General features: G+C 38.6%; 1 protein-coding gene across 3 annotated transcripts in view; it reads right to left on the bottom strand.

Annotated features, from left to right (window-relative positions):
* GRB14 (growth factor receptor bound protein 14) overlaps positions 1-24980 on the bottom strand; it is a 127444-nt gene that overhangs the window by 4094 nt on the left and 98370 nt on the right. For all 3 annotated transcript variants that reach the window (XM_079782841.1, XM_079782840.1, XM_079782842.1), the window contains 9 exons: positions 20474-20595; positions 18057-18131; positions 14957-15094; positions 11136-11246; positions 10834-10929; positions 6485-6565; positions 627-743; positions 463-535; positions 238-325 (listed from right to left, as the gene is read on the bottom strand). In XM_079782841.1, coding sequence (XP_079638967.1) covers positions 238-325; positions 463-535; positions 627-743; positions 6485-6565; positions 10834-10929; positions 11136-11246; positions 14957-15094; positions 18057-18131; positions 20474-20595 — 901 coding nt within the window. The remainder of the gene's footprint in view (positions 1-237; positions 326-462; positions 536-626; positions 744-6484; positions 6566-10833; positions 10930-11135; positions 11247-14956; positions 15095-18056; positions 18132-20473; positions 20596-24980) is intronic.

Below are 24980 nucleotides of genomic sequence, written 5' to 3'. Positions count from 1 at the left end.
GCTCAGTGGATAGAGTGTTGGCCTGCAGACGGAAGGGTCCTGGGTTCAGGTTGTGGGCTCAATCCCCAGTAGGGCGCGTGCAGGAGGCAGCGGATCAATGATTCTCTCTCATCATTCATGTTTCCATCTCTCTCTCTCCCTCTCCCTTCCTCTCTGAAATTAATAAAAACATATTTTAAAATAATACGTATTTTTCTTTTTCTTTTTTAAATCACGACCATTCAAAATCAAACTTACCCATCCACAAGTCCTTGCTGAATAATCAATCGCTGAGCTTCATCTCTAGAAATTCTGTGGTGAAACCACGGTTGGGACCGGTGGATAGCTGGTGAAACAGAGGGAAGGAATACAAAGCTCTGTATGAAAGGATCACGGTTTAATGACATAAACTTTCCACCATGACCCCTCAGTGACTATGGCTGAATGCCCTCCTGTGCAATCCCAGTGCAGATGCAGACATACCCATGTTTATGGCAGAGCTCTGTGAACAGGCCTTGGGGCTACCGTGGGTGCCCAGGCGTAAGCACGCTTTTTTCTGCACAAAGAAGGGAAAAACACATTTCAACTTTCTGGGTGAAACAAACTGAAATCGTCAATGTTTTTAAAGAACATGAACCGATTTGTACCCTCCATGCGAGTCCTTCTTCAACTGCAACTGAAAGGGCTTCCGTGGGATTGTCTATAATTCTGCTTTTCTGGCCTGAGAAGTCCATTGCTACCAGGGAATTCTCTGATATACTTCTCTGGAAAAGAAAAGAAAACATTTTTTTTTTTTTTACCAGGAAAATATATTTGAAGTTATCTTACAGTGCTTTGCTGGCAATAGGTTTTCATTCAAGGATGTGGTTCCAAAGGTGGCTAGCAAGAAATGAAAATGTTAAAAATACATATTCAAGATAAAACAATGCTGTAAGTTTGGTTAAATAAGTTATACAGTATTAGATAAGGTCATTGAATTGAGTGCTGAATAAAGGAATTAAAAGCTTTCAAGGTAAGCATGGTTTCTCCTAAAACAACCCTCTCTTCATATTTTTCTACTTAAACAGGAAAACACCAATTTAGAAAGGAATTTTTAGCCCTTCCTATAGCTAAAAATATCCATTACCTCCAAAGTCATCTCCCTATTGTGCTTTGACAATTATTATTTAAATATCAAATCTATCTACTTATGAAACAGCTATATGTTAGGATTCAAGATATGATGAAACTATAACAAATTGACTTATATCACTTCTTTAGAAAAATAGTGCTTATTTTTTATAACTGTATTTTCTTTTTTAATATATTTTTATTGATCTCAGAAAGAGAAAGGGAGACTCAGAGATAGAAACATCAATGATGAGAATCATTGTTCAGCTGCCTCCTGCATGCCTCCTACTGGGGATTGAGCTTGCAAGGGGGCATGTGAATGGAACAGGTGGCCTCCTGGTTCATAGGTCAGTGCTCAACCACTGAGCCACACTGGACAGGCAATAGTGATCATTTTATAATAGAACTAAAATATATATTTATCATCTCAACTTGTATCTAATGTAGAAAATAAAATTTAGTAAAATAACTCCATATTATTAAATTTTATTTGATTTAACATATGAATAATGTTTTATTTCATGAGGATAAATATGGCAAAAGGAGAGCTGCAAAAATAAGTCAATGACAAAAGAAGAACTGATATAACAAGAAGACATCTTTAAACAAATAATAATAACTTGCTAATTATTTTTTATCAGTTACTTTTTGTATTTATATTATTCTGAATGTGAAATAAAATATCCAAAACCTGGACTTTATTTATACTTTTTGTTTGTTTAGGGCTCTACTTCACAACCATCTTTTTAAAAGTATGCCACCCCACGTCATGCATCTTTAAAAAAAAGACAATTGTCAAAATCTCCAGTCAAGAGTGTCACTCAGTTTTTAAGAATTAAAACTTTGCAAAGGCACCTGCACAGTGTGGCTCAGTTGGTTGAGTGTCCTCCCGTGCAACAGAAGGTTAATGGTTCAAGTCCCGATCAGGCCACATGCCTGGTTTCAGGCTCGATCCCTGGTAGGGGGTGTGCAGGAGGCAGCCGATTGATGTTTCCCCTCTTACATGAATATTTCTCTTTCTCTCTCCCTTTCCCTTCCTCTCTTTCTAAAAATCAATTTTAAAATATTTTTTACACAGTTCGCTTTTTAAAAATATATTTTTTTTTATTGATTCCAGAGAGGAAGGAAGAGAGAGAGAAAGATAAAAATATCAATGATGAGAGAGAATCATTGATCGGCTGCTTCCTGCATGCCCCCTACTGGGGGATCGAGTCTGAAGTCCCAGTATGTGCCCTTGACCTGAATCTAGCCTGGTACCCTTCAGTCCGTAGGCCAATGCTCTATCCACTGAGCCAAACCAGCTAGGGAAAAATTCACTTTTTAAACAACCTTTCTTTTTTTTTATTTTAAAACTTTATTGTTGAAAATATTACATATGTCTGCCTGTTTCCCCCATTGACCCCTTCTAGCCTGCCCCCACACCTTGCCCCAGGCCTTCACCTATTGTCTGTGTCCATGGGTTATGCATATATGGTTGAGTTCACTTTTAAAAATATAAAATAAAATAAAACTCTTCAAAAGAAAAAAAAAAACAAACATTCAACACCAGCATGGGCGATGTTTACCAGTTATTCTCCCCTAGTTAACAGAGTTGCAAAACAAAAAAGGAAGTCTAACGGTAAATGAGGAGCCAATGCGCATTAAGAGACTCCTGGCTTAAGACCATTTTATCTCTCTCCACATGGGCTCAGCCATTCCCAGCTTGGCCTAACAGACCCCAGTCACATGTGTGTGTTAAACCTTGTCCACACACAGAAAAATCAGGGGGCTCATTTAGCCCCACATCACACACTTTTAGCATCCTTTATTTCCTCTTCAGACCAGGCTATGGTAGTCCACAGTCTTACTAAGGTTCAACTTTATTTCTAGAGACCCGGCCTGCAATCTTTCATTTGTTACCGGAGCCTTTGTAACTGACAAGATGCTCTTGCCAGACAGACGCTGTCCCTGTAATCTCTATTTCCGGTCACACCTGACTTTGCCCTTCTCACCAGTGATCTTCTGTGCTCGGCTGTGGACCAGGTGGATACACTTTTGCTTTGCCCACTTTAATGAAAAGCCTCTACCTACTCAAACCACAGACTACCTAATCTCACTCATCATGGTAGCTGTATCCTTATTATCTCTCTACTTCCCTGCCAAGATGGGCTTTGTAATCTCAAGGTCCTAGTGACATAAAAATACTGTTAGGAGAGAACAATAAATGTACCCAGTGTTCTTATTTTTGTTTCCTATAATATGATAGGACAGTATACAGGATAAAACAAGATCTTATGGTCCATCATTACTTGACATAAGTAGGGAATCTACAATACAAATAAGTCTTTTCATTTGCTACATTACACTAGAAGGAAACACGGGAATATAGCAAATATTTTCTGCTGAATGGCAGGTGGTGGATGAAAAATTAATAGTTTACCTTTGGTGGACAAAGAAATGGAAGAGAAGCAAGATCGGACTTGAACTCAAAAGGTCATTTTCAGCTCAATTTCTTTCGCATAGAAAAGCAATGTTGATAACATTAAGAATCGGTGTATTTTTCAAAGCATTTGTCCCTATTTCCAGCTCTTTCTTCTAGTGGGATAAACAGGGCAAGCCCTAAAAAAAGGGTCCATGATTTTAAGGGCATACCTCTTCTTTCTTTTTTTAAAGAGAGAAAAGACCTGGGATAGTCTGGATATCCAGGCTGCACAGTGAGACCAGATCCAGTCCTTCTAAGTGGACATAAAATGGTTTTCAGGCAGTTCAACTAGGTGGCAACTAGTAGCCACTCACTCTCTGCCACCCATTTAAAAGATCTAGATAAAACTGCAGTGTAGTCCTTAGCAAGAGGGCACAGAATTTCCTCACACATTATCTAGCATCTGCTTCATACAGAGTCATAAGACATCAGAGATGAAATTGATTCTGGAGATTATTCAACCACCCCTGCATATACTGCAGGACACCAGTGACTCCACTAAGGTCACACGGGCAGCTTCTGGTAAAAGCAGTGACTGATGGGCTCTATCTAGGGTACCTTTATGCACCACAGAGTAGGGGGTACAGGGCAGAAATGGTGGCACAGAATGTTCAGCTCAGGGTCAAAAGTGAGGAAGAATAAGAATTTCTGTAGACTTGTTTTTCCATCCCCTCACTCCAGGCCAGGACCATATTAACAGATGATCCTTTAAATGAATCCTTTGTTTTCCCTAAAAAGGACCAACTCTATTTGGCTTCCTGAAATATCTGCTGATGATTCTCATTTCAAAGGCTGATAGGGGTGGCTATTAAGTGCTATAGGTAGCTAAGATGTTCATTATGGCATAAGAACATGTTTTTCTCATTTCCTTTCTCAAAATGTATCTCTGAAGATAAGATGATACTACTGTTCCTTCAAAAACATAACTAAAATACACTAACTTTTCTGTTTCTCTGAAAATAGTGCTGGGAGGAAAACCAGCAGAGGCAGGTGAGGGGTGCTGGTATACATTACATAGGTCACTGAAAATCTAGAAAAGTGGGATTCTGTATAGATAATACAAATACTTCCCCAACGTCTTCATTTCCTTCATGTAAATTAAGAAGAGTGGAGCTCAAATCTCAAATACTCTTTGACCGTGACAACCGCCGTACAGGACAGACAGGTCCTCACCACACAGATACCAATCCCCTTCTCCTCCAATCCTATTCCCATCAGATTTACTTGAGGAGTGTCATTCCCTATACACGGTGTTGAACAAGGAAAGCTACACCAACCAAACTGTCATACGCCTGTTGACCAATAGTAGGATCACTTTCAAGGGAAACAAGCACGAATAATAACGTACTTATATGCTAATGACAGTGGTGAGACCAGAACGTTATTTATGACAATTTTTCCCTATGATTAAGAGGGCACTAAACAATAATTGCCTTCAAAGCTGCTATTAACATGCTCATCCTAATAACTTTACACTCTAAAAGAAAGGTAGAAGGATTTAGAAAAGGATTAAGATAATAAAATTCATTATTCTTTTTATTCATATAGATTGAAAGATAAAGGTAAGCTGACAAATTATAAAAATACCTTAAAGCGGTTGCTTTTATAGAAATTCATTACATTCCTGTTTCTTATTTTAAGGCTTAAAAGTAATATGATACAAAGGTGAGAAGTTACTCTTCCATAACTTATAGTTAAAGCAACATAACTACAGAATTGGAGTTCTTTTTCTCTATTAGCCTATCTGGCTTCATAATCAACATTATTTCATGCCTCATTCCTAGAAGTGAGCATTTCATCTGCTACATTACATGTGGGGAAATGTGCCTGCCTTGGTCACAGGCAGGCGGAGCGTATTTTTAACCTAAGTGGAAGTGCAGCACGTTAGCTGATTTGTAACACAGGCACATATGTATGAATTCCTAATATATTCAATGTTAAGAAGCACAGATGAAAATAGCAGAACATAAACTTTAAGAAAGAGAGGCATGGATACATGGAACAGGCTGTCAGCGGTCAGAAGGGCTGGGGATAAGCGGGACTGGATGAGACAAGATGATGAGATTAACCAAAAAAAATATGCATTGTCTATGGATATAGACAACAGTGTGGAGATGGTGAGAGGGAAGGGGAGGGGCTAGGTGGAAGTGGGCAAAGGGAGGGAAAGTGGGGGACATCTGTAATAGTGACAACAATAAAAATAAATAAACAAAGTTCTTGTGTTAATGCACAGAAAATTAAAATTGGTCCTGAAGAAGAACAAAGATGTGTTTGTGTGTGTCTGCAAATAAATACCCACGTTGTATTCAGTACAAATCTGAGAAGCAGCAGTAGACTTAATATAATAATGCATGACCTACATTTTAGCTGGCAGTTTTGGGGTTTTCTGTAAAACAATTTGCTTTTTAAGGACATGGAACTTTAAAAATGTTATTGTTAGAGAGCCAGAATGCAAAAAAACACACGTGTATAGAAGAGCTTTAAAAAATTCAAATATTTATAGCAGACTGTAACAATTCCAGAAATAAATAAGCCCACACTAAAAATCAATAATTAAGAAAACATTTACAACCCCACAGAAAATATTCTATATATCATCTTATTAAGATCTAACCCTCAAATAATGAGACAAAAGGACTCAAGTAATTCTTTCAAATATTTAAACATTTCTTTAACATATAGCTATCTATTTTAATTGAATATTTCATATATACTCTGCTGCTGCAATTTTATCACATAGGCTGCAATCATATAAAATCAAAGAATAAATAATTCAATATAACATTATGGTAAGATGATGCCAAAGAGATGCTTTACTTGACCAAAAGGAAAGAATGTAGATGCATTATAATGTGCATTTATAATGCCATGTAACTGCAAATTAATATAATATAAATATAAAATAAAATATAGGTTCAAGAAGTTGGTGCTTACCATGGGTGATATACTCTGAGAACTGCAGCCACTTCTACCGTGATACGGATGCATGTAATTCTGGTATAGTTGCATGCCATACTGCAGAACAAATAAATAAAAACACATTCCACTGCTTTTCTGCATAGATAAGTCATGACAATTAATACTTTCATTAGTTATGCACCATCAAAATAAAAAATAAAAATGATAAATGTTTCTTAAAACCAATAAGTTAGTAGCAAAATTTTTGTAAGATAAGCATTCAGTTCCTTAAAAGGATACATTTAAAAACACAGTGTTTTTTATTTGGATGCACTCTTAGGTGTAGCTCACCAGTATAGAGATCTGGAACTGACATTTCTAGACATTATTTTTAGTGCCACTAGCACTAAAACTGTTCAGAGGGGTATGTCACTTACTGATAAGAACACTTGCTTGGGAAGGGTGCCAGGCTTTATGCTACAAAGATTCTGCAAACGCATCCTAAGCAAAACCAGGTAAAATTCACCAATCAGTCATTGACAATGTCTCTGATCAATCCATGACATGGATCACATTGTCTCTGATCAATCCATGGTGGGTCTCTGGGTCAAAGACCTTTGGCACTGTATCATCCTCCCGTAACGATACTATTATGACACGGTTTTATGGATGGCTTTACATTCAGGGAAACCAACCTGGTGGGGAATCAGGCTGATTTCAGACAAAGGGTCACAAAATACAATGTAAATGGCAGTAGATAAGAACTGCAGCGTCTTTACTTTCGGGGGTAGCATCATAAGACTTGGGCTGCCAGGCTGCAACTGGGAAATGGGTCTAAACTATAATACCGGATTATTAGTTTGTGAAAGATTAAGTATGTCAACTTCCAAGCAAACTTATCTTGCAGGGGTCCCCATCTGAAACTGGAAGATACCCCCTTAGATTTAGGTCACTTTATTTTAAAAGAAAGAAGGAAGGAAGCAGCCCCTGAGGCAGACAGGCTTGTTTTTGTTTTGTTTTTGGAGGAGGGAGGGCGGTTTACACTCTACAACTCTCCACTTCATGGAGCTAGGATGAACTTTAAAGTAGGTCCTATATAAAAAAGATTGAAGAGATACCATCGAATCCAATCTTACCCTTGGGGTGAATACCATTTAAACATTCCAACAGAGCTGTTTCTCTACTATAAAGACTATTTCCTTAAAAGCAATTTCAGTGAGGTGGATAGATTTGGTAATTAGACAGAAAATCAGAGTGGAGTGCAGAAAGTCACTGTTTTCAAAATTTTGCTTTCCACCTGACTATAAATCCATATTCATTTAAAATTCTCTGTGTTGACTTCTTTATCCTTTTTATTCCTCTCAAAATCTAAAAATGATTTTTCTAATTTAAGGTCTGATTGACATTAATGAGACGTAATAAATTTTATTGTAAATCAACTCTAAACCTACAATAATTGGAAAAGGAAGACAGGGGAGCTTAATTCCTAGTCAAGTTCGTTTTGGAAAATATACAATAACCTCCAACGAACACTTTCATAAGGTACATGCTGCTTGGCCACCTTTTATTTATCTGCAGTGAAAAGCCCTCTTGCCAACTAATATGACTGTTTTCTTCAAAGATGCATTGTCCTGGGTGCCTGTGGTGTTAGGTAGTTGCTTCAGTGCTGTTGGAGGTCTTTGGTAGGCATTTAACTCTGGCTGAGGAGTGGGGCCCGGGTCACCTTAACACTTCCCTGCCCCTATAGAGGGGCAGGTAAAGAAACAGAATACGTTAGAGTGAAGTCAGCATAGTTTTACTTGAGGGAAAGGGAAGGAGACATGTAACTAGGACACTATACATGAGCAAATCCCTTGTCTTAGTCTCGAATTTTCTATGGTTTTATATGTAACTGGAATTCCTCCAAAGAGAACAGGACTATCTCCATCTGATGATGCATGAAGAGTTTTTTTATGTGTACATGAACACAAAAGGGAAGTAAAAATAAAAGAGGCCAAATCCTTGGGGGAGCCTATCTCCAGTAGGATATAATGAAAACAAGAGGGCACTTCTGGTTCAGCCAACATAATGTAGACTGTTTCACCCTGCTCCTCCCCACTGAGTACAGCAAGTTTTTGAATAATCTCATTTTATCATAACGTCAAAGAGGAAAAATATCGACTCCTAGTCAGGGCCACTGTCTACGTGGAGTTTGCATGTTCTCCCCGTGTCTGTGTGGGTTTTCTCTGGGACTCCGGTTTCCTCCCACATCCCAACCATGTGCAACGGAGGTGAATCGGCGTGGCCACACTGTCCCAGTCTGAGTGAGTGTGGGTGTGTGGGCCTGGGACGGGAGGGCGTCTTCTCTGTGGCTGGTCCCACCTTGGGCCATGAGCTGCCAGGATGGGCTCAGCCACCCTCCATCCCTGAACAGATTGGAAAATCATTACCTCACTTGTTTTTATACATCTTTCTTAACAGTATGTATAGCTCACATTTATTTCAATGGTTAAATGTTAGAAGCATTTTGGGTCTTTATTTAGGTATTTGGTGATGTTTTTGTGACTAGAAAATATGCCACAGGAACTTAACTCTTATTTTTACCGATTAGACTATGGTAAAATTGGTTTCGTTACACATCGTTTCTAAAGTCGAAGTTTCCAAGAACCAATAAAGGACATTAAGTGAGGACTTACTGTGCCATGATAAACTCTGGAAATAACACAATAGACAACCAAAGGAGACCATCTAAAGATACCCCAACACCAGGCAAGCTCAGTGGCACCAGCCACGGGAATCCAACAGAGGCCCACTGACCACCTGCCAGGGAAACCAACTCAGTCCTCTAGTAGCGTGTCTGTGCTGACAAGCTCAGACTCCTGGCTCTGAATATTTTCAAGTGTAAAACAGATCATATCACTTTCTTGTTTGAAACCCTTCACCAATTTCTCACTGGCCCCAGAATAAAGGGCCTCACTGGCCCAGCTGGTGTGGCTCAGTGGTTGAGCGTCAACCTATGAATCAGGAGGTCACAGTTCAATTCTCAGTCAGGGCATATGCCCGGGTTGCAGGCTTGATCCCCAGTGAGAGGCCTGCAGGAGGCAGCCGATCAATTATTCTCTCTCATCATCTCTCTCTCCCTCTCCCTTCCTCTCTGAAATTAATCATATATATATATATATTATTTTTTTAAAGGGCCTCACTGATGCTGGCCTCCCTCTCCAGCCTCACCCAGAAAAGCTTTACCATAATTGAAGCAAATAGGGGACACCAATGTGGTAGCAGAATAATGGCCCCATAAATGCCCACATCTGAATTTCTGGAATCTATGACTGTTAGGCTACATAGAAAATAGGAATTTGGTTGCATATAGAATTCAGGGTGCTAATCAGGTGACATTGAAATAAGGTGAGTGCCCTGACCATCCAGGTGGGTCCAATGTAATCACAGGGGTCCTGATAAGTAGAAGGGGGGACCAGAAGAGAGAGGACCCTTGGTATGGTGGTGTGAATAGAGCTCGGTGCACAATGCTGGATTTAGGAGAGGAAGGGGCCATGAGCCGGGGAGTCTGGGCAGCCTCTAAAAGCTGGAAAGGACAAGGAAACAGACGCCCTCCAGCAGAGAATGCAGCCCTGCTGACGCTTTGTTTTGAGGCCAATGAAGACTCTGGCAGTGGTGTAAGACAATCAATTTGTATTGTTTGAAGCCACGACTTTTGTGGTAAAGTTGTGCTAAACATACTAGCATATAAATTTGAAAAATAAATGTTTTCTATACATTCTGGAAGACATCAGTTCTGTGTCTCTCTTCCCTACCTACCTTTAGAACATTCTTACTCCTTTCAAAATGCTTACCCACAAATTGTGCTTATGAAGTTGTCATTTCTACTTAACGCAAAGGTAGAGGTTTTAGTAATATATCTATAGTAATCTTTACATAATAATCTGAGTTGTACTTAAAATAGAAAGCAATTTACACAACACTTAAATGAAACACAAAACCACTACACTAAACCTATCTAGGTGGGCCCATTTTAAAACATACTTCATATTGGATGGACGGTCATGTTTTTTAAAATATACACTAAGTCATGTACAGAAGAAGTTTCCATATGTTCCTGGCTCTATGTGTAATACTCTTAGACAAAATTAAAGTCAGAACATTTCTAAAAATGGAATACTTACTTCACACATAAAAGATAAATATTAGGTTACTCTACTCTACTCTGCAAATGTTTGTCTTTTAGATAAAAATAAAATACACACATTGGAGGGTGGTGGTTTTTCTTCTTCCTCACATACCCACACAGACTCATAGTGAATCTCTGCATTTTGAACTACAGCTATTTTCAAACCCTGATGGAACTCCCAGCATTTAATAGAAACGCCCAACTGCAGTGAGATTACCTTAAGCAATCGCACCGCCGTCACCCAGCACATCCTACTCTGCTCTTCTTCCGCACAGAGCATTTTCAGGTCTCGGGGCCCTCGCGCTTTGTTAGGCTAGAAGGCCACAGCACATTGTTTATCGTTAATGCATATCTTGAAGGTAACACCTGTTGAAATAAAAGCCACTAAAATTCTCCCATATATGTAAGAGAAAGCTGTCTCTCTTTTTTCTTTTTTTTAAAAGAAATTAAGAAGAAACTCAAGCTTACCTAAAAGGCTGAGGCTTGCTTTATTCATCTATCAAAATATTAAGCCTGTACCTTAAAGCAGAATCCATAGTTAGCTGGTGCTCCATGCTTTTTTTTGCCTGCCAGTGACACATAAATATCACTATTGCCAAATTCGCTGAAAAACTGCAAATGCCGTGGTTCCTAAAAAGAGAAAGTGTGTGAGTGTTGACATAGGTATGTATTTTACACTATACCTTTGGTATTTCTATTATAGTACACTAGAGACCCGGTACACGAAATTCATGCACGGGTAGAGTCCCTAGGCTTGGCTGGTGATCAGGGCCGATCAGGTTGCCCCGCCTCCCTGCCTGCTCCTTCCTCGCTTCCTCAGCACCCCACCACCATCGCTGGTCACCCGCCATGCTCTGATCCGCCCCTGGTGGTCAGCGCACATCATAGTGAGCTACCGAACTCCCGTTCTCCCGGTCGAACTACCGAGGGGACACTGCATATTAGCCTTTTATATATATAGAAAATGTATACCTTGGCAAGAATTATCCCAAATAATGTCACAGAAACAGAAGGGAAGAAAAACTAAGACACTCTATCCTTAAATAAGCAGGGGCTTGACACAATATCATTTAATTTGAGGAGTAGCAACTTTTTTATGATTTAACTTCCAATATACACCCCAAAAAAAATACTATTCCAAAATTATTCCCTTTAACCACCATTTAAAGGATTCCAAAGGATAGAAGCCAAAAAGAATGGCTTTTGAAAGTTTCCCTTTCTGGGTTTCAATCACTGTAGTTCACTAAAGGGAAGAAGGTTGGTTTAAGCTTCTGCAGCAGTTAGAGAAGAAAAAGGAGCATCAGACAATGATTCCTGCTTCGTTCAGAAATAGCCATTCCTCACGCCTGTGTACTGCCTAACACACCACAGCAAGCAATGAGACAGGAGGCATGACTATCTCCCTTCACTAACAGAAGGAAGCCTGTACCGACGAGTTCAGGGAAATTACCTGGCGGTGGGATGTGTCTGATTTTCAAGGGAAAGTGGAATCATGAACAGCTATCTCTTCTCTGGAAAATCCAGGGGATTTAGAACTGGTCATGGGAAATCACTGGGTCGTATTATTCTGCGATAGGTTAATAACTTAGAGAAGTGTTTAATTCTGGGGTTGAGTATATAATCAAAACTGACTGAAATACATTTGTTCTTTAAAACCCTGCTGCTGGTAGTGTGGTCCTGGACCACACCAGCATTACCTGGGAGTTTATTAGAACTGCAAAACCTCAGGGTCCACCCCGGACCCACTGAATCAAAACCTGCATTTTACCAAGCTCCCAGGCAATTCTTATGCACCGAGATTTGAGAAGCAATGCTCTAAAAAGAAATAAATAAAAAAAGACAGAAACAGAACATTCAGCAATTTTAGCAACCCATTCAAATCCTAATCCACAGAAATTTCAGTCATTTACCAGCAGGCTATGCTGTCCCTGATGATTGGCACAGTGAGAATTGCTATGCACGTAACTGTTTCTCTGCGTGTTACTATTCTGAGGCATTTATATCTAATGAGTGACTATAGTTCCAACTCCATGGGAAAATAACACAGAAAAGAAAATTGCTAAAATAGACCCAGCCCAGGGCCCATGAAACCAGGGAGGAGAAAGGAGAACGATACGCTTATTGGCATGGCCTTTAAAGCTTAATTCCTAGAGAGAGACTGATTTGTTAGTAAAGAGTGTCTGATTTCTATGAAGATGAAATAAGACCATCCCTGTCCACTGATATACTGTACAAGTCAATGTCACCAAGTCATTCAAATGTGAGAAAAGACAGCTCGAGAAACACTAGAAGTCTATACAGCCATGATGACTTTTCTCTTTTGATTGATTTTTCCCATTACCATAAGCATATCAAGGCTTAGGACATTATAAGACTACAAGACCGAATTGGCATGGCTAGCAAAAGCTAAGCATGCACATGTATACATCAGAGGGTTTGGAGAGGAGAGTAAATAGATGCCTCCTTATAAATATAAGTCACAGTCATATTCCAAGGCTTACAACAGTGGTTATCTAATGCCCACACAGCCTACGTCATTACAAAGTAAAATAAATTGAGACCCTTTTCACAGAAAAAGGATAGGATATGGTCTCCTCGCCAGGTAGAAATGTCAGTATAAGACATTAGATAATCTCCATAATTTGTATCAGTCATAATTCTCGAGGCTATCTAATACCTCAAATTTATTTTTTGAGTGGAACTCAAAATCATTTTCATGTGTAGACTGTGGAACATGAGCTCATTGGGCACAGACTGAAGAGAACATTATGTACTGATGCACAGCAAAGTCAAACACTATGTTGAAAAAGCCACGGTTATCAATAGGGATTTGATGCTTAGGATTTTGCCAAGGCAGGGGGAAGACCACTGCAAGGATAAAATTATGAATCCAGTTTAGATCCCATCACCTCCACCCTAAACTACCAAAATTATCATCCAATTAGGATCTGTGTTGCTCATCTCTCTCTTTCTTCTCCTCTGTCTCTCTCTCTCTCCCTTGCTCCCTCCTCCTCCTCACTCTTTCTCTACTTGATTTTTTTTAAATCTCACTATCGTCATACTAATCTTACAACTTAATCATTTTACTCTCTTGCTAAAATTTTTTCACTGGTTTCCTATACTGAGTTGAATAATAGCACCCCAAAAAATATGTCCATGTCTTAACCCTCAAGAAACTGTAACTATTTTATATTATTTGGTTGGGACATAAATCCAATGACAAGTATCCTTATGAGACACACAGAGAAAGGGAAGAAGGTCCCAGGAAGACAGAAGAAGAGACTGAAGTTAGGCAGCCACAGCAAAGGGGCACCTGGATCCATGACTAGTCAAGACAGCTAACCCTCCTAAAAACGTAAAGGATCAAATAATGATAATGGGAAATACATAATGGATGAACATTCCCAGCATAAAAGAAAAACAGGAATTTAAAGATTGAGTGCATTTGTTGAGAATCAGGCAAGTTTTATTAGAATATTTGAATGCACCTAGAAATATGGCAGACAAATTACTGAACATCAATGGTTATAATAATATTGAAAAACAGCCAGAGAAAAAGGTCTGATTACCCATAAAGAACCAATAATGCCATCCCTGACAAAATACAATTAAAATAACCTCTCATGAAAACTCCCCAAAGCAGTTTTACTTGAAAGATATCACTGCATGGCATGAAATGTCAACACTTATAAAACACACACCATATGGCATAGTCTACATCGACTACACTACATAGAAACACAGACTGCACAGTGCCAAGCATTGTGTAAATTACATGTGTGAGTGATTATGTATGTGGATATGGACATGTGCACATGTGTGTCTATGCAACTGTAGACATAGATATACATACTCAAGCACACAAACAAATACATCTATCCCTGATCATAACATAATTTCCTCCATGGGAAAAAACTAACAGACACAAAAGCATTAAAGAGCAATTACGGACTCAGCTGAGTATTACTAATGGCATCAACTATCAATCAAAGTTCAGAAGTAGGCAAGATTAGCAGTATGGCCTGGCGTAAAAAGAAAAGGTGTGAACTATATTGGGCCTCAAAATCTGCACCGCAGGGTAAGGAGAAAGGAGGTGAATTCATAATGGGAAAGATAAGCAGAAGATGTGGTACTGAAATAAGATCATCTAGATTCCATCAAAGGACATATCTAGTGGAAAATAAAGCTGCATAGTTAGTTTTCAAACAGATTATAACAAATGTTTGGAATCCAAAAACATTACCAACTCTTGAGATCAAGTAATAAAGTAATAAAGAAAACAAAGTAAAACTCATTTTAACATCTATGATTTATAACACATCATTTATATTTCCAAATACCTTTGATGTCCCTTTAGTAGAAAAATATAAACCAGATCTTCTTAGAAGGAAGTAAATCTTTTTCCAAGACTTCTTTCCCTGTTCTTTTGCATGTAAGAAGCCATGGATTTCAGGGTATGTGCTTGAACTCAGAAACATCTGAAAAAAAGAAATTCGACACTTCCATACTATTTTTAAATCAATGACATTGTAGCCTTATATTAATCATGTTCAGATTTCAAATATGAACTTGTAAAATCTAACAATATCAATAACCACCAATTACCATTACAGAAATGACGATACATACACAACAGGAAATAAATCAGTCTTTCAAGCTCCAAGTGAAAATAGTTTTACAAAATATGTTTACATTCTAAGTTATCAATACTTAGCCAAACATTAAAATTATATGCTATTTGAATGTCCATATGAAAAATTGCACTTCATCTATGGAATTAAGTCCTGACACTTTTCACCCTTTTCTATGATTTTTCCTGAGAACTTACCAATTTCAACTTTATTATGGTGTAGGACCACAATCCTGACTTCAGTTATTCAATTATTGAGAAAGTCAAGCCAAGTTCACCTCCTTGATGAGGGTAAAGCAAACTATATCTCTGTGTCTCTAGGGTTCTCAGTTGTGAGTAGGTATGCCAGGTTATGTTTTCCAAAGAGAACTACAACCATATCTTCCATTCCATGTGTTCTTCTGCAAAGGGATCTAGCCACTGAACCACAAAGAGGTGGAGTCTGTTTCTTCATCCCCTATGAATTTCAGCATGGCTTGTTGGTGACTGCTTTGACCAATAGAATTGGCAAAAGTGACAGTCAGCCCATTCTACTAGTATCTATAGTCCTTAACTAGCCTGATGGCTTCCACTACTTAACTCTTGGAGCTAGCTGTCACATAAGAAATGTGACCACCCTGAGAAATCCTAGAGGATGAAACACCAAGTGGGGAGAGACAGAGAGGCCAAGGAGGACCAGGCACATGTAGTGAAAAGCCAGCCTATAAGGGAATCTTCAACCCCTCCATGAATCAATGTGTCAGAAATGACCCACCTAGCTAAACCCTTTCAAATGTCTGACCCACAAAATTGTTGGCAAAATGTGAGTGGGTACTTAAGCCACTAAGGTTTGGAATAGTTTGTTACACAGTAGTAATTAACTGGCACCTGTGTTGGTCAGTTAAAAGAGAATGAAAAGGAAGAGCTCTAAGTGGCTGTGCTAAGTATCATTAATAAAACAATGGAAATGCATTAGCATCTCATTAGAAGAAGAAAATAATAATGCCTATTAATAAATAATACAAAAAGATAAAACTTGAAAGTAAGAGAAATTATTAGCTAAAACAATGGAACATTTTAAAAGGCTACTCAGGGAAAGGCTGCTAGAAGATATTTATGTTTTTTAAATAAATTACTAATTTCTTTTAAATTTAATGAGCCACAGATATTAATTAATTGACATGCAAAACAGGCAAGTACAATTTTTAGTTTGAGTGCTTTCCAAGTTATTAAAGCAAACCAATTAAATTTTTAAAAGGGGATCATAGAGGTCACACTAGAAAAAGAAAAAACATTTTAAAAACTGGGAACATCGCCTCAGTGGACAGAAGAGGTCAGCGCCAAATGCACAAACCATCTGATTCCAAGGCTTTGGTTTTTCTTGTTTTTATAATTTAACATTAAAGTAATATACCTATATTATAGGAGAATTTTGGAATGGAGGTGGAAGAAAAACTCTAACCCACCACCCTGTCTATCCCACTGGCATTGAGAAGGCTGAGAGTTGAGGTACTGGGTACTGCTGCTACCATTCCCCCTAATATTCTGATGGGGCATCTGTGAAAACCCTGTAGCATATAAGTAGCTTTAAGAAACATTCCTTGAGACTAATCATATTTTTAAAATATTTTGAAGTGCAAAAGGAAATATAACCTCATAAGAAGCTCACAGAAAACAGATCTGCCATATCCAATATATTTCATTATCAATATATTTAAAGTAGTATCTATATTGAAAATATTAAAAGTTTTCTTCAATTAATATCAGAAAATATTGAGTGGGTTTGGAGATGCCCAGGGCTTAGATCAAACAGCACCCACTATAAAGAAATTGCTCAACCTCAACCTGGTAATAACTCCAGAGCTGCTAGTGTAAATTCTACTAATCTATCAACAATAAAATAAAATAACTAAAATCATTATTTTACTATAATGAAAATGACTTGGGAAATGATGACCTAAAGTTACAGTCATTGTAGAAGAAATCAGCCCAACAAGTGCAAAACCAAGGAGATTTTTAATTAAATAACCAGTACCGTACTTTCCGGCGTATAAGACAACTGGGCATATAAGATTTTCCTGGGTTAAAAAGTCGTTTTATACGCCAGAAAATACGGTATATTGAACTATATTGATGTGATTAGATATAATGGATTAGATATATTGGACTACCGTATTTTCCGGCATATAAGATGACTTTTTAACCCAGGAAAATCTTATACACCCAGTCGTCTTATACGCCGGAAAATACGGTACTCTTAATTCAGCTAAGATAGTTCAAGTATTTCCGTCATAGGTATTACAAATGTTAGTGTATGAAATAGATATATTCTAGATAGTTTTTTCTCCTTCTATTTAATAGCTAAGTATTTTATTACAAATAGCATTGAGGGCATTTATTATAAAACTTAATACTAAATACCTATTAGTAAAATGACTACATTTTACTAGAAAATTTAATTTTTCAAAAGACTAACATAATCTTTAAACACATCACAGAGCAAAACTGCAAGTTTCCTTCCACAATACATACTTGTTAAATGTTTAAAATTCTTTTGATAATTGGCCCAAACTGGAAAGAATAACAGGGAGTCTTATTGATTTAATAATTTCTTTTTTTAATTTTATTTTATTGTTTAAAGTATTACAAATAGTAGTACATATGTCTTTAAGAAGTTCTTTATCCAGATTTTGCTCTTTTCTTTTCAGTTTTACCTCCAGCAAAAATTAATCATTCAAGGCATAACATTTCAAATTCTGGACATTTATAAATATGGACCTAAAAGTTTCCCTTTATTATTACTTAAATATTTTAATGAAAATGTATTTTACCTGCAAAATCAGTGCGGGGGATATTTCACCATTGGTTTCCGTTGAAAAAGATACCATATGCTCTGGAAAAAAATACTGACGAAAAGATATAGGTTACATTATCCAAAAACCTGTGCTAAAACAGATTCAATTATGACCATTGTAATCTAAGGCAAAAGTTACTTAAATCAGTGTGTTGGAAATATGAAGTGCTTTTTAAAATGCCAGTCCCAGGACTCTGCCTTCAGGTATCTTAATGAAATGGTCAGAGTAGGACCCAGAGTAGCAAACACTGTCAGATGATGACCATGAAGAGATGCCCATACCTCACTTTACACAAAACACTGCCCTCAGGACAGTGCCTGCTCCTGCATCTCTTCCCTGAGTCCTGCAACCACTCTAGCAGGTGCTAAAGGACTATCATCTCCATTTTAGAAAGTCAAAGCTCATAGAAGTGAAAGGCATAGTCAAAGTCACAGCCCACAGTGTAGAAGGGTTAGAGAGCAAAAATCCAGTTCTTTCCACTCACTGTTTTTCCAAACTTGTTTAATCATAAAATTCACCCAGAGTAGTTGTTTGATATAGGAATTCCCAGGCCTCACTCACTCCTGAAGAGCTTGATTCCATAGTTCCGGATAGTCCTGGATCCTGTGTTTTTAATAAGCACTCCCCCCGTCCTCCAGATAATTTTTATGATCAGACAAGTTTGGGGAAATATATTCTACACTAGAGTCCCAGTGCACGAAATTCATGCATGGGTAGGGTCCCTAGGCCTGGCCGGTGATCAGGGCCGATCAGGGCCTTCCGACTGCCGGCTGGGGCCTTCCTTCTGGCTGCTGGCCAGGGCCTTCATTTGTTCCACGCCACCCCCTGGTGGTCAGCACACATCATATCAAGTGATCGAACTCCCGGTCTCTTGGTTGAACTCCCGAGGAGACACTTTGCATATTAGCCTTTTATATATATAGATTACTTCCTCTAGAGTGGGTTTTTCAACAGTAGTTCTATTAACATTTGGTCTAATAATACTATGTGGTGGGGGGAGAGGGACCTGTCCTGTGCAATGTGGAATGTTTAGCAGCATTCCTGGCCCCTGTTCACTAGCAGCCCTCCCCACCCTCTTTGTGACAACCACAAACATCACCAGACATTGTCAAATCACCACCTCTGTTGGGAACCACTGTTATAGGTCTACAAAATGAATGTATAGCCTGTTTACATTTTTAAAAGATAGATAAAACTCAGAATAAACACTAAACCATATGTTTATAACTATGACTTTTAAATTATTGCTTTTAATAAAGATTCATAACAAGAAAACAGTTTCCCTTCAAATTCTAATTCTATTTAATTTTTATTAGAACTCTTATTTTCTTTGTCAAAGATCATTATGTTTTTATTAATAGGTTCAAATAAAAAAGAAGTCTTTCAGGGTTTGAAAATATTCTATTTATGTTTAGTATCATATATTCCCCATAAAGGATTATTTCAATCCAATTATCCAAAACCTAGTGTAAAAGTGCTACAGCTACAGAAAAAAAACACACAATTTAAATAATAATCCCAGAGGTTATTCTGACTTCTCCAGATCCCTAGTCTTCATTAGAATGTGACATACATTTATTATCATTTAAAGAGAACTACAATGAAAACAGTAGTTCCTAAATAATACACTGATCTTTATCTAATTTCTACTTTGCTCAGTGATTACTGCACTGAAAACAAAATAATTTGCAATAGCAAGATTCATGTCAATCTTTTTAAATTGATTTTAGAGAGGAGAGAAGGGGAGGGAGGGAGGGAGGGAGGGAGGGAGGGAGGGAGGGAGGGAGGGAGGGAGGGAGAGAGAGAGAGAGAGAGAGAGAAATTTGTTGTTACACTTATTTATGCATTCATCGGTTGATTCTTTTACGTGCCCTGACCAGGGACTGAGCCCATAACCTTGGCATATTGGGATGATGCTCTAACCAATTGAACTATCCTATCCTGCCAGGGCCAGATTCATGTCCATCTTAAGTTTCTGGTTTAAGTTACAACACTCCCAACAATCATCAGTTCATTTTTACTTTAGAAATTATATATTTTAAATTTTCCAAATTCTCTGAAAAGTATTAAACTATAATATTTTGGAACCTGCTTGATGATATTTAATAATTCATTCCCTAAATCAAATGTATAGAATTTTTTTCTTTAAAAGCAAGAAAAAGAAACAAGAGTTCTTGAAAATCATGTATATGAATTTCTGTGATGATGTTGACTAATCAATGTTAGAGTAAGAAGAAATATGACTGAAATTATAAAGGACCACAATTCTTACCTACAAGTTACCAATTAGGGAATTATATTTTATTTATGGTAACACTTTTCTTCACATAAACTAAAATAAAATTTAACTAATTTATTTATTTTCCACAACTACTAATGAGGGTATCACTTACCATTGGATTTTTAAAGAACTCATATTTGGCATAATTTTTTCTAAAGTATAGCTTATTTTCTTCTTCCATTCCCCAGTTAGATAGCACTTCAACCACCAGCTCATGATCTTCTATTATTCTTTCTGTAAAGAATGTTTTAGTTAGTATGTCAATAGATAGATGGATGGATAAAAATATAGCTAGGGAGACAAATATACATATAGATATGTAGATCCATGCAAATATATAAAATATATTATGTATGTACTAGAGGCCCGGTGCATGAAATTCGTGCACAGAGGGGGGTTGTCCCTCAGCCCAGCCTGTACCCTCTCCAATCTGGGACCCCTCGAGGGATGTCCGACTGCCCGACTGCCCACCGGGATCGGGCCTAAATGGGCAGTCAGACATCCCTCTCACAATCCAGGACTGCTGGCTCCCAACTGCTTGCCTGCCTGCCTTCCTGATTGCCCCTAACCGCTTCTGCCTGCCAGCCTGATCACCCCCTAACCACTCCGCTGCCAGCCTGTTTGCCCCCAACTTCCCTCCTCTGCTGGCCTGGTCACCCCTAACTGCCCTCTCCTGCAGGGTTGATCACCTCCAACTGTCCTCCCTTGCAAGCCTAGTCCCTCTCAACTGCCCTCCCTTGCAGGCCTGGTCCTTCTCAACTGCCCTCCCTTGCAAGCTGGGTGCCTCCCAACTGCCCTCTCCTGCTGGCCATCTTGTGGTGGCCATATTGTGTACACATGGGGGCAGGATCTTTGACCACATGGGGGCAGCTATATTGTGTGTTGCAGTGATGATCAATCTGCATATTACTCTTTTATTAGATAGGATAGAGGCCTGGTACAGGGGTGGGGGCCAGCTGGTTTGCCTTGAAGGGTGTCCCTGATCAGGGTGGGGTTCCCTTGGGGCGTGGGGTGGCCTGAGCGAGGGGCCTGTGGTGGTTTGCAGGCTGGCCACACCCCCTGGCAACCCAAGCGGAGACCCTGGTATCTGGAATTTATTCTTCTACAATTGAAACTTCGTAGCCTGGAGTGGAGCCAAGCCTGGGGCTCCCTCCGAGGCCAGCAGCCATTTCTGTTGGAGTTATAATTGAAACTTTGTAGCCTTAAGCGGGTGAGCCTGGCCAGGGTGTGTGGAAAGCTTTGCTTCCCCTGTTGCCGGGGACAACCCTGGCCTGCTCTCTCAAGCTCCATTCTGCCGCCATTTCTGTTTGAATTTGTTTACCTTCTATAAGTGAAACTTTGTAGCTTGAGTGAAGGCTTAGGCCTAGCAAGGGCAGGCGGAAAGCTTGGCTTCCTCTGTTACCTAGGAAACCTTGCTCTCTGTGGCTGTAGCCATCTTGGTTGGGTTAATTTGCATACTCGCTCTGATTGGATGGTGGGTGTGCCTTGTGGGTGTGTTGGAGGTATGGTCAATTTGCATATTTGTCTATTATTTGGTAGGATTTTACTTAAGATAGAAAATTTCAACTCAATTCTGAAATAGGTGGATTGATAAAAGTTTCTTCAATTTTGCATTAGTAATAACTGATTTTTATACCAAAGCAGACTGGAACCTGAAGAGAAAAATGACAAAATATCACAATGCACTTTTTGCTAATTGTGAACCTTCTTTTATTGCTATTTAAATTATAATATAAGTTTGATAACAATTCAGCATTAAGAATATGGGAGTTATTCTTTTTCTCCAACTCGTCATGCTGCCAAAATTAAAATATTTGCCTCCAGGATGAACAATTCAGCCCATGAAGAGAGGAAAAATTTTGACAGATTCAATATGCATTTCAGACACATAATCTGGATAGTTAAGAAAAAATAAAATAAATGCTTTAAAAGGAAAATATTAATGCAAGTACATAACATTTTTAAGAAACCTAATTTATTGTGGCACTTTATACTTTCAAACTAATGTTCAGGGAAATACATATTGTATTAACAATGAAGATAATTAGCTAAAAATGGGAAGGCACTTAGGAGAAAAGTCACTTAAATGAAATAAGCAATGACAACTTTAAAGCAGTGAACATAAGGTGCAAAATACCTATTTAATAGGAAACTGTGACATTCTTAGCAGCACTATTCATAATAACCACAAAATGGAAACTACCCAAATGCTTATCAACATGAGAATGAATAAATAAGTTATGTAAAGCATCCAGTGGAATATATACTACAGCAATAAGCAGCTATATGGATAAATTTTACAAACATAATATTAAATAAAAGAAGTCAGACACAAAGAGCATATACTACATGATTCCACTTACATAAAGTTCGACACAGGTAAAATAAATCTATGGTGTCAGAAATCAAGGTAATGCGGATAGTGGGTGAGTAAGTGGGGGCCTGGTGGGAAACACTGAACATGGGAAATATGCTGTCAATCTGGGTGTTAATACTCAGGTATATGCAATAGCTGAGAATTCATTGAGTTGTCCACATGTGGTTTGTTCACATTTCTTAAGGCATGTCATACTGCAATAAAATGGTAAAGAAACTGTGAAATTACTGATGCAAAACAGGAAATAGAGAACAGCCAAATGAGGAATCTGCTTCTTCTGGGACCTTTTTGAAAGTATCCGTGTCTCGGAAATTCAACACTCAATAGTGATCTGTGACCTCTAACACCCAAACCCTTGAAAGTAATGTCATACTTAAATAGAAGCTTATTCTTCTGAAAGGAAGTTCCTGCAAGAGTGCTCAATGAATATGGATGAGTTAGAGCTACGTGTGTATCAACACTCAGTTCCGTTCCTAACTCTGACTGCTCTTTTTCTGTCTCATTGACTAGCTCCTGTAGCTCCTTCTCCATCCTAAGATGCAGTCCTTGGCTCGATTCTTTCCTTTCCCTTTCTCTAAACTAGTGGTCAGCAAACTCATTAGTCAACAGAGCCAAATATCAACAGTACAACGATTGAAATTTCTTTTGAGAGCCAAATTTTTTAAACTTAAACTTCTTCTAACGCCACTTCTTCAAAATAGACTCGCCCAGGCCGTGGTATTTTGTGGAAGAGCCACACTCAAGGGGCCAAAGAGCCGCATGTGGCTTGCGAGCCGCAGTTTGCCAACCACGGCTCTAAACTAATTCATGCTCCCCTTTTTAGCCATCACGTCTGTCAAGTTCCTTGAAGTGAAATATCCAGCAACAGCTGCTTTCAGTCACACTTCATTCCTAACTGCTAGACTTTCTACCTCCTCAGACACAGTTTGTCTACAATCAAAGTCAGTAAGGCAAATCCTAAAAATATTAAACAACCGGTGCACAAAATTCACGCATGGTAGGGTCCCTAGGCCTGGCCGGCGATCAGGGCCGATCTGTGGGGTGACCAGTGGGGCGATCGGGGCCCCTGCTCACACCCAATTGGCCTGGCACTGCCTGCTCACCTGCTCCACCATCCCACTGTGCTCCCATTCTCGTCGGGGGCCCATTGGGCCGGCAGCGCTTCCACTGCCGCCTGCTGCCAGCGCCACATCACAGATGCCCACCATGTTCTGCACCACCCCCTGGTGGTCAGCACACGTCTAACTCTGGTCGGTTGAACTCCCACCCGTGGGGACAATTTGCATATTAGCCTTTTATTATTTAGGATTCCAGCAATTCCCCTTCTGATTACATAACCAAAAGAAGTGAAAGCATGGACTAGAACAGTGGTCGGCAAACTCATTAGTCAACAGAGCCAAATATCAACAGTACAACGATTGAAATTTCTTTTGAGAGCCAAATTTTTTAAACTTAAACTTCTTCTAACGCCACTTCTTCAAAATAGACTCGCCCAGGCTGTGGTATTTTGTGGAAGAACCACACTCCAGGGGCCAAAGAGCCGCATGTGGCTCACGAGCCGCAGTTTGCCAACCACGGGACTAGAAAATATGTCTGTACACCAATGTTCATGGTAGCATTATTCACAATAGCCAAAAGATGGGAATATCCTAATATCCATCAACAAATGAATGGACAAACAAAATACAGACATACAATGGAAAATTTAGCCTTAAAAGGAATTAAATTCTAACACATACTACAGTATGGATGAATCTTAAAGATATTATGCTATATAAAATAAGACAAATCTTTTGTGTTTACAAAAGAACAGATACTGTTTGACTCTATTTACATGAGGTGTCTAGAATAAACAAATTCATGGAGACAAAAAATTAAATAGTGGTTTCTAGGAACTGGGGGGAGGAATAAATGAAGAGTTATAGTTTAATAGGTTGAGTATAGGGAGATAAATATGTTCTAGAGATAAATATTGGTGGTTATATAACAATATGAATATGCATAACTCCAGTGAACTATACCCTTAAAATGGATAAAATTGTAAATTTTATGTTATGTACATTTTACAAAAATTAAAAAAAAAGTCCTCTTCCTTTTTTCCCCTCTCAAACTTCTTTTTCCTAAATTCTCCTATCTCCATTACATCTTTTTCCATTTCTACTCAAATAGTCTCTACTCTTGTTATCTCCAGATATCAGGGATTCTTCCTCAGTGTCTGTCACACAACCAACAAACCCCCACA

The sequence above is a fragment of the Cnephaeus nilssonii genome (assembly GCF_951640355.1).
Source record: "Cnephaeus nilssonii genome assembly, chromosome: 10".
NCBI classification, from domain to species: Eukaryota; Metazoa; Chordata; class Mammalia; order Chiroptera; family Vespertilionidae; genus Cnephaeus; species Cnephaeus nilssonii.
The sequence above is the reverse complement of the archived record's forward strand: the minus strand, read 5'-3'. Positions and strand labels throughout refer to the sequence as shown.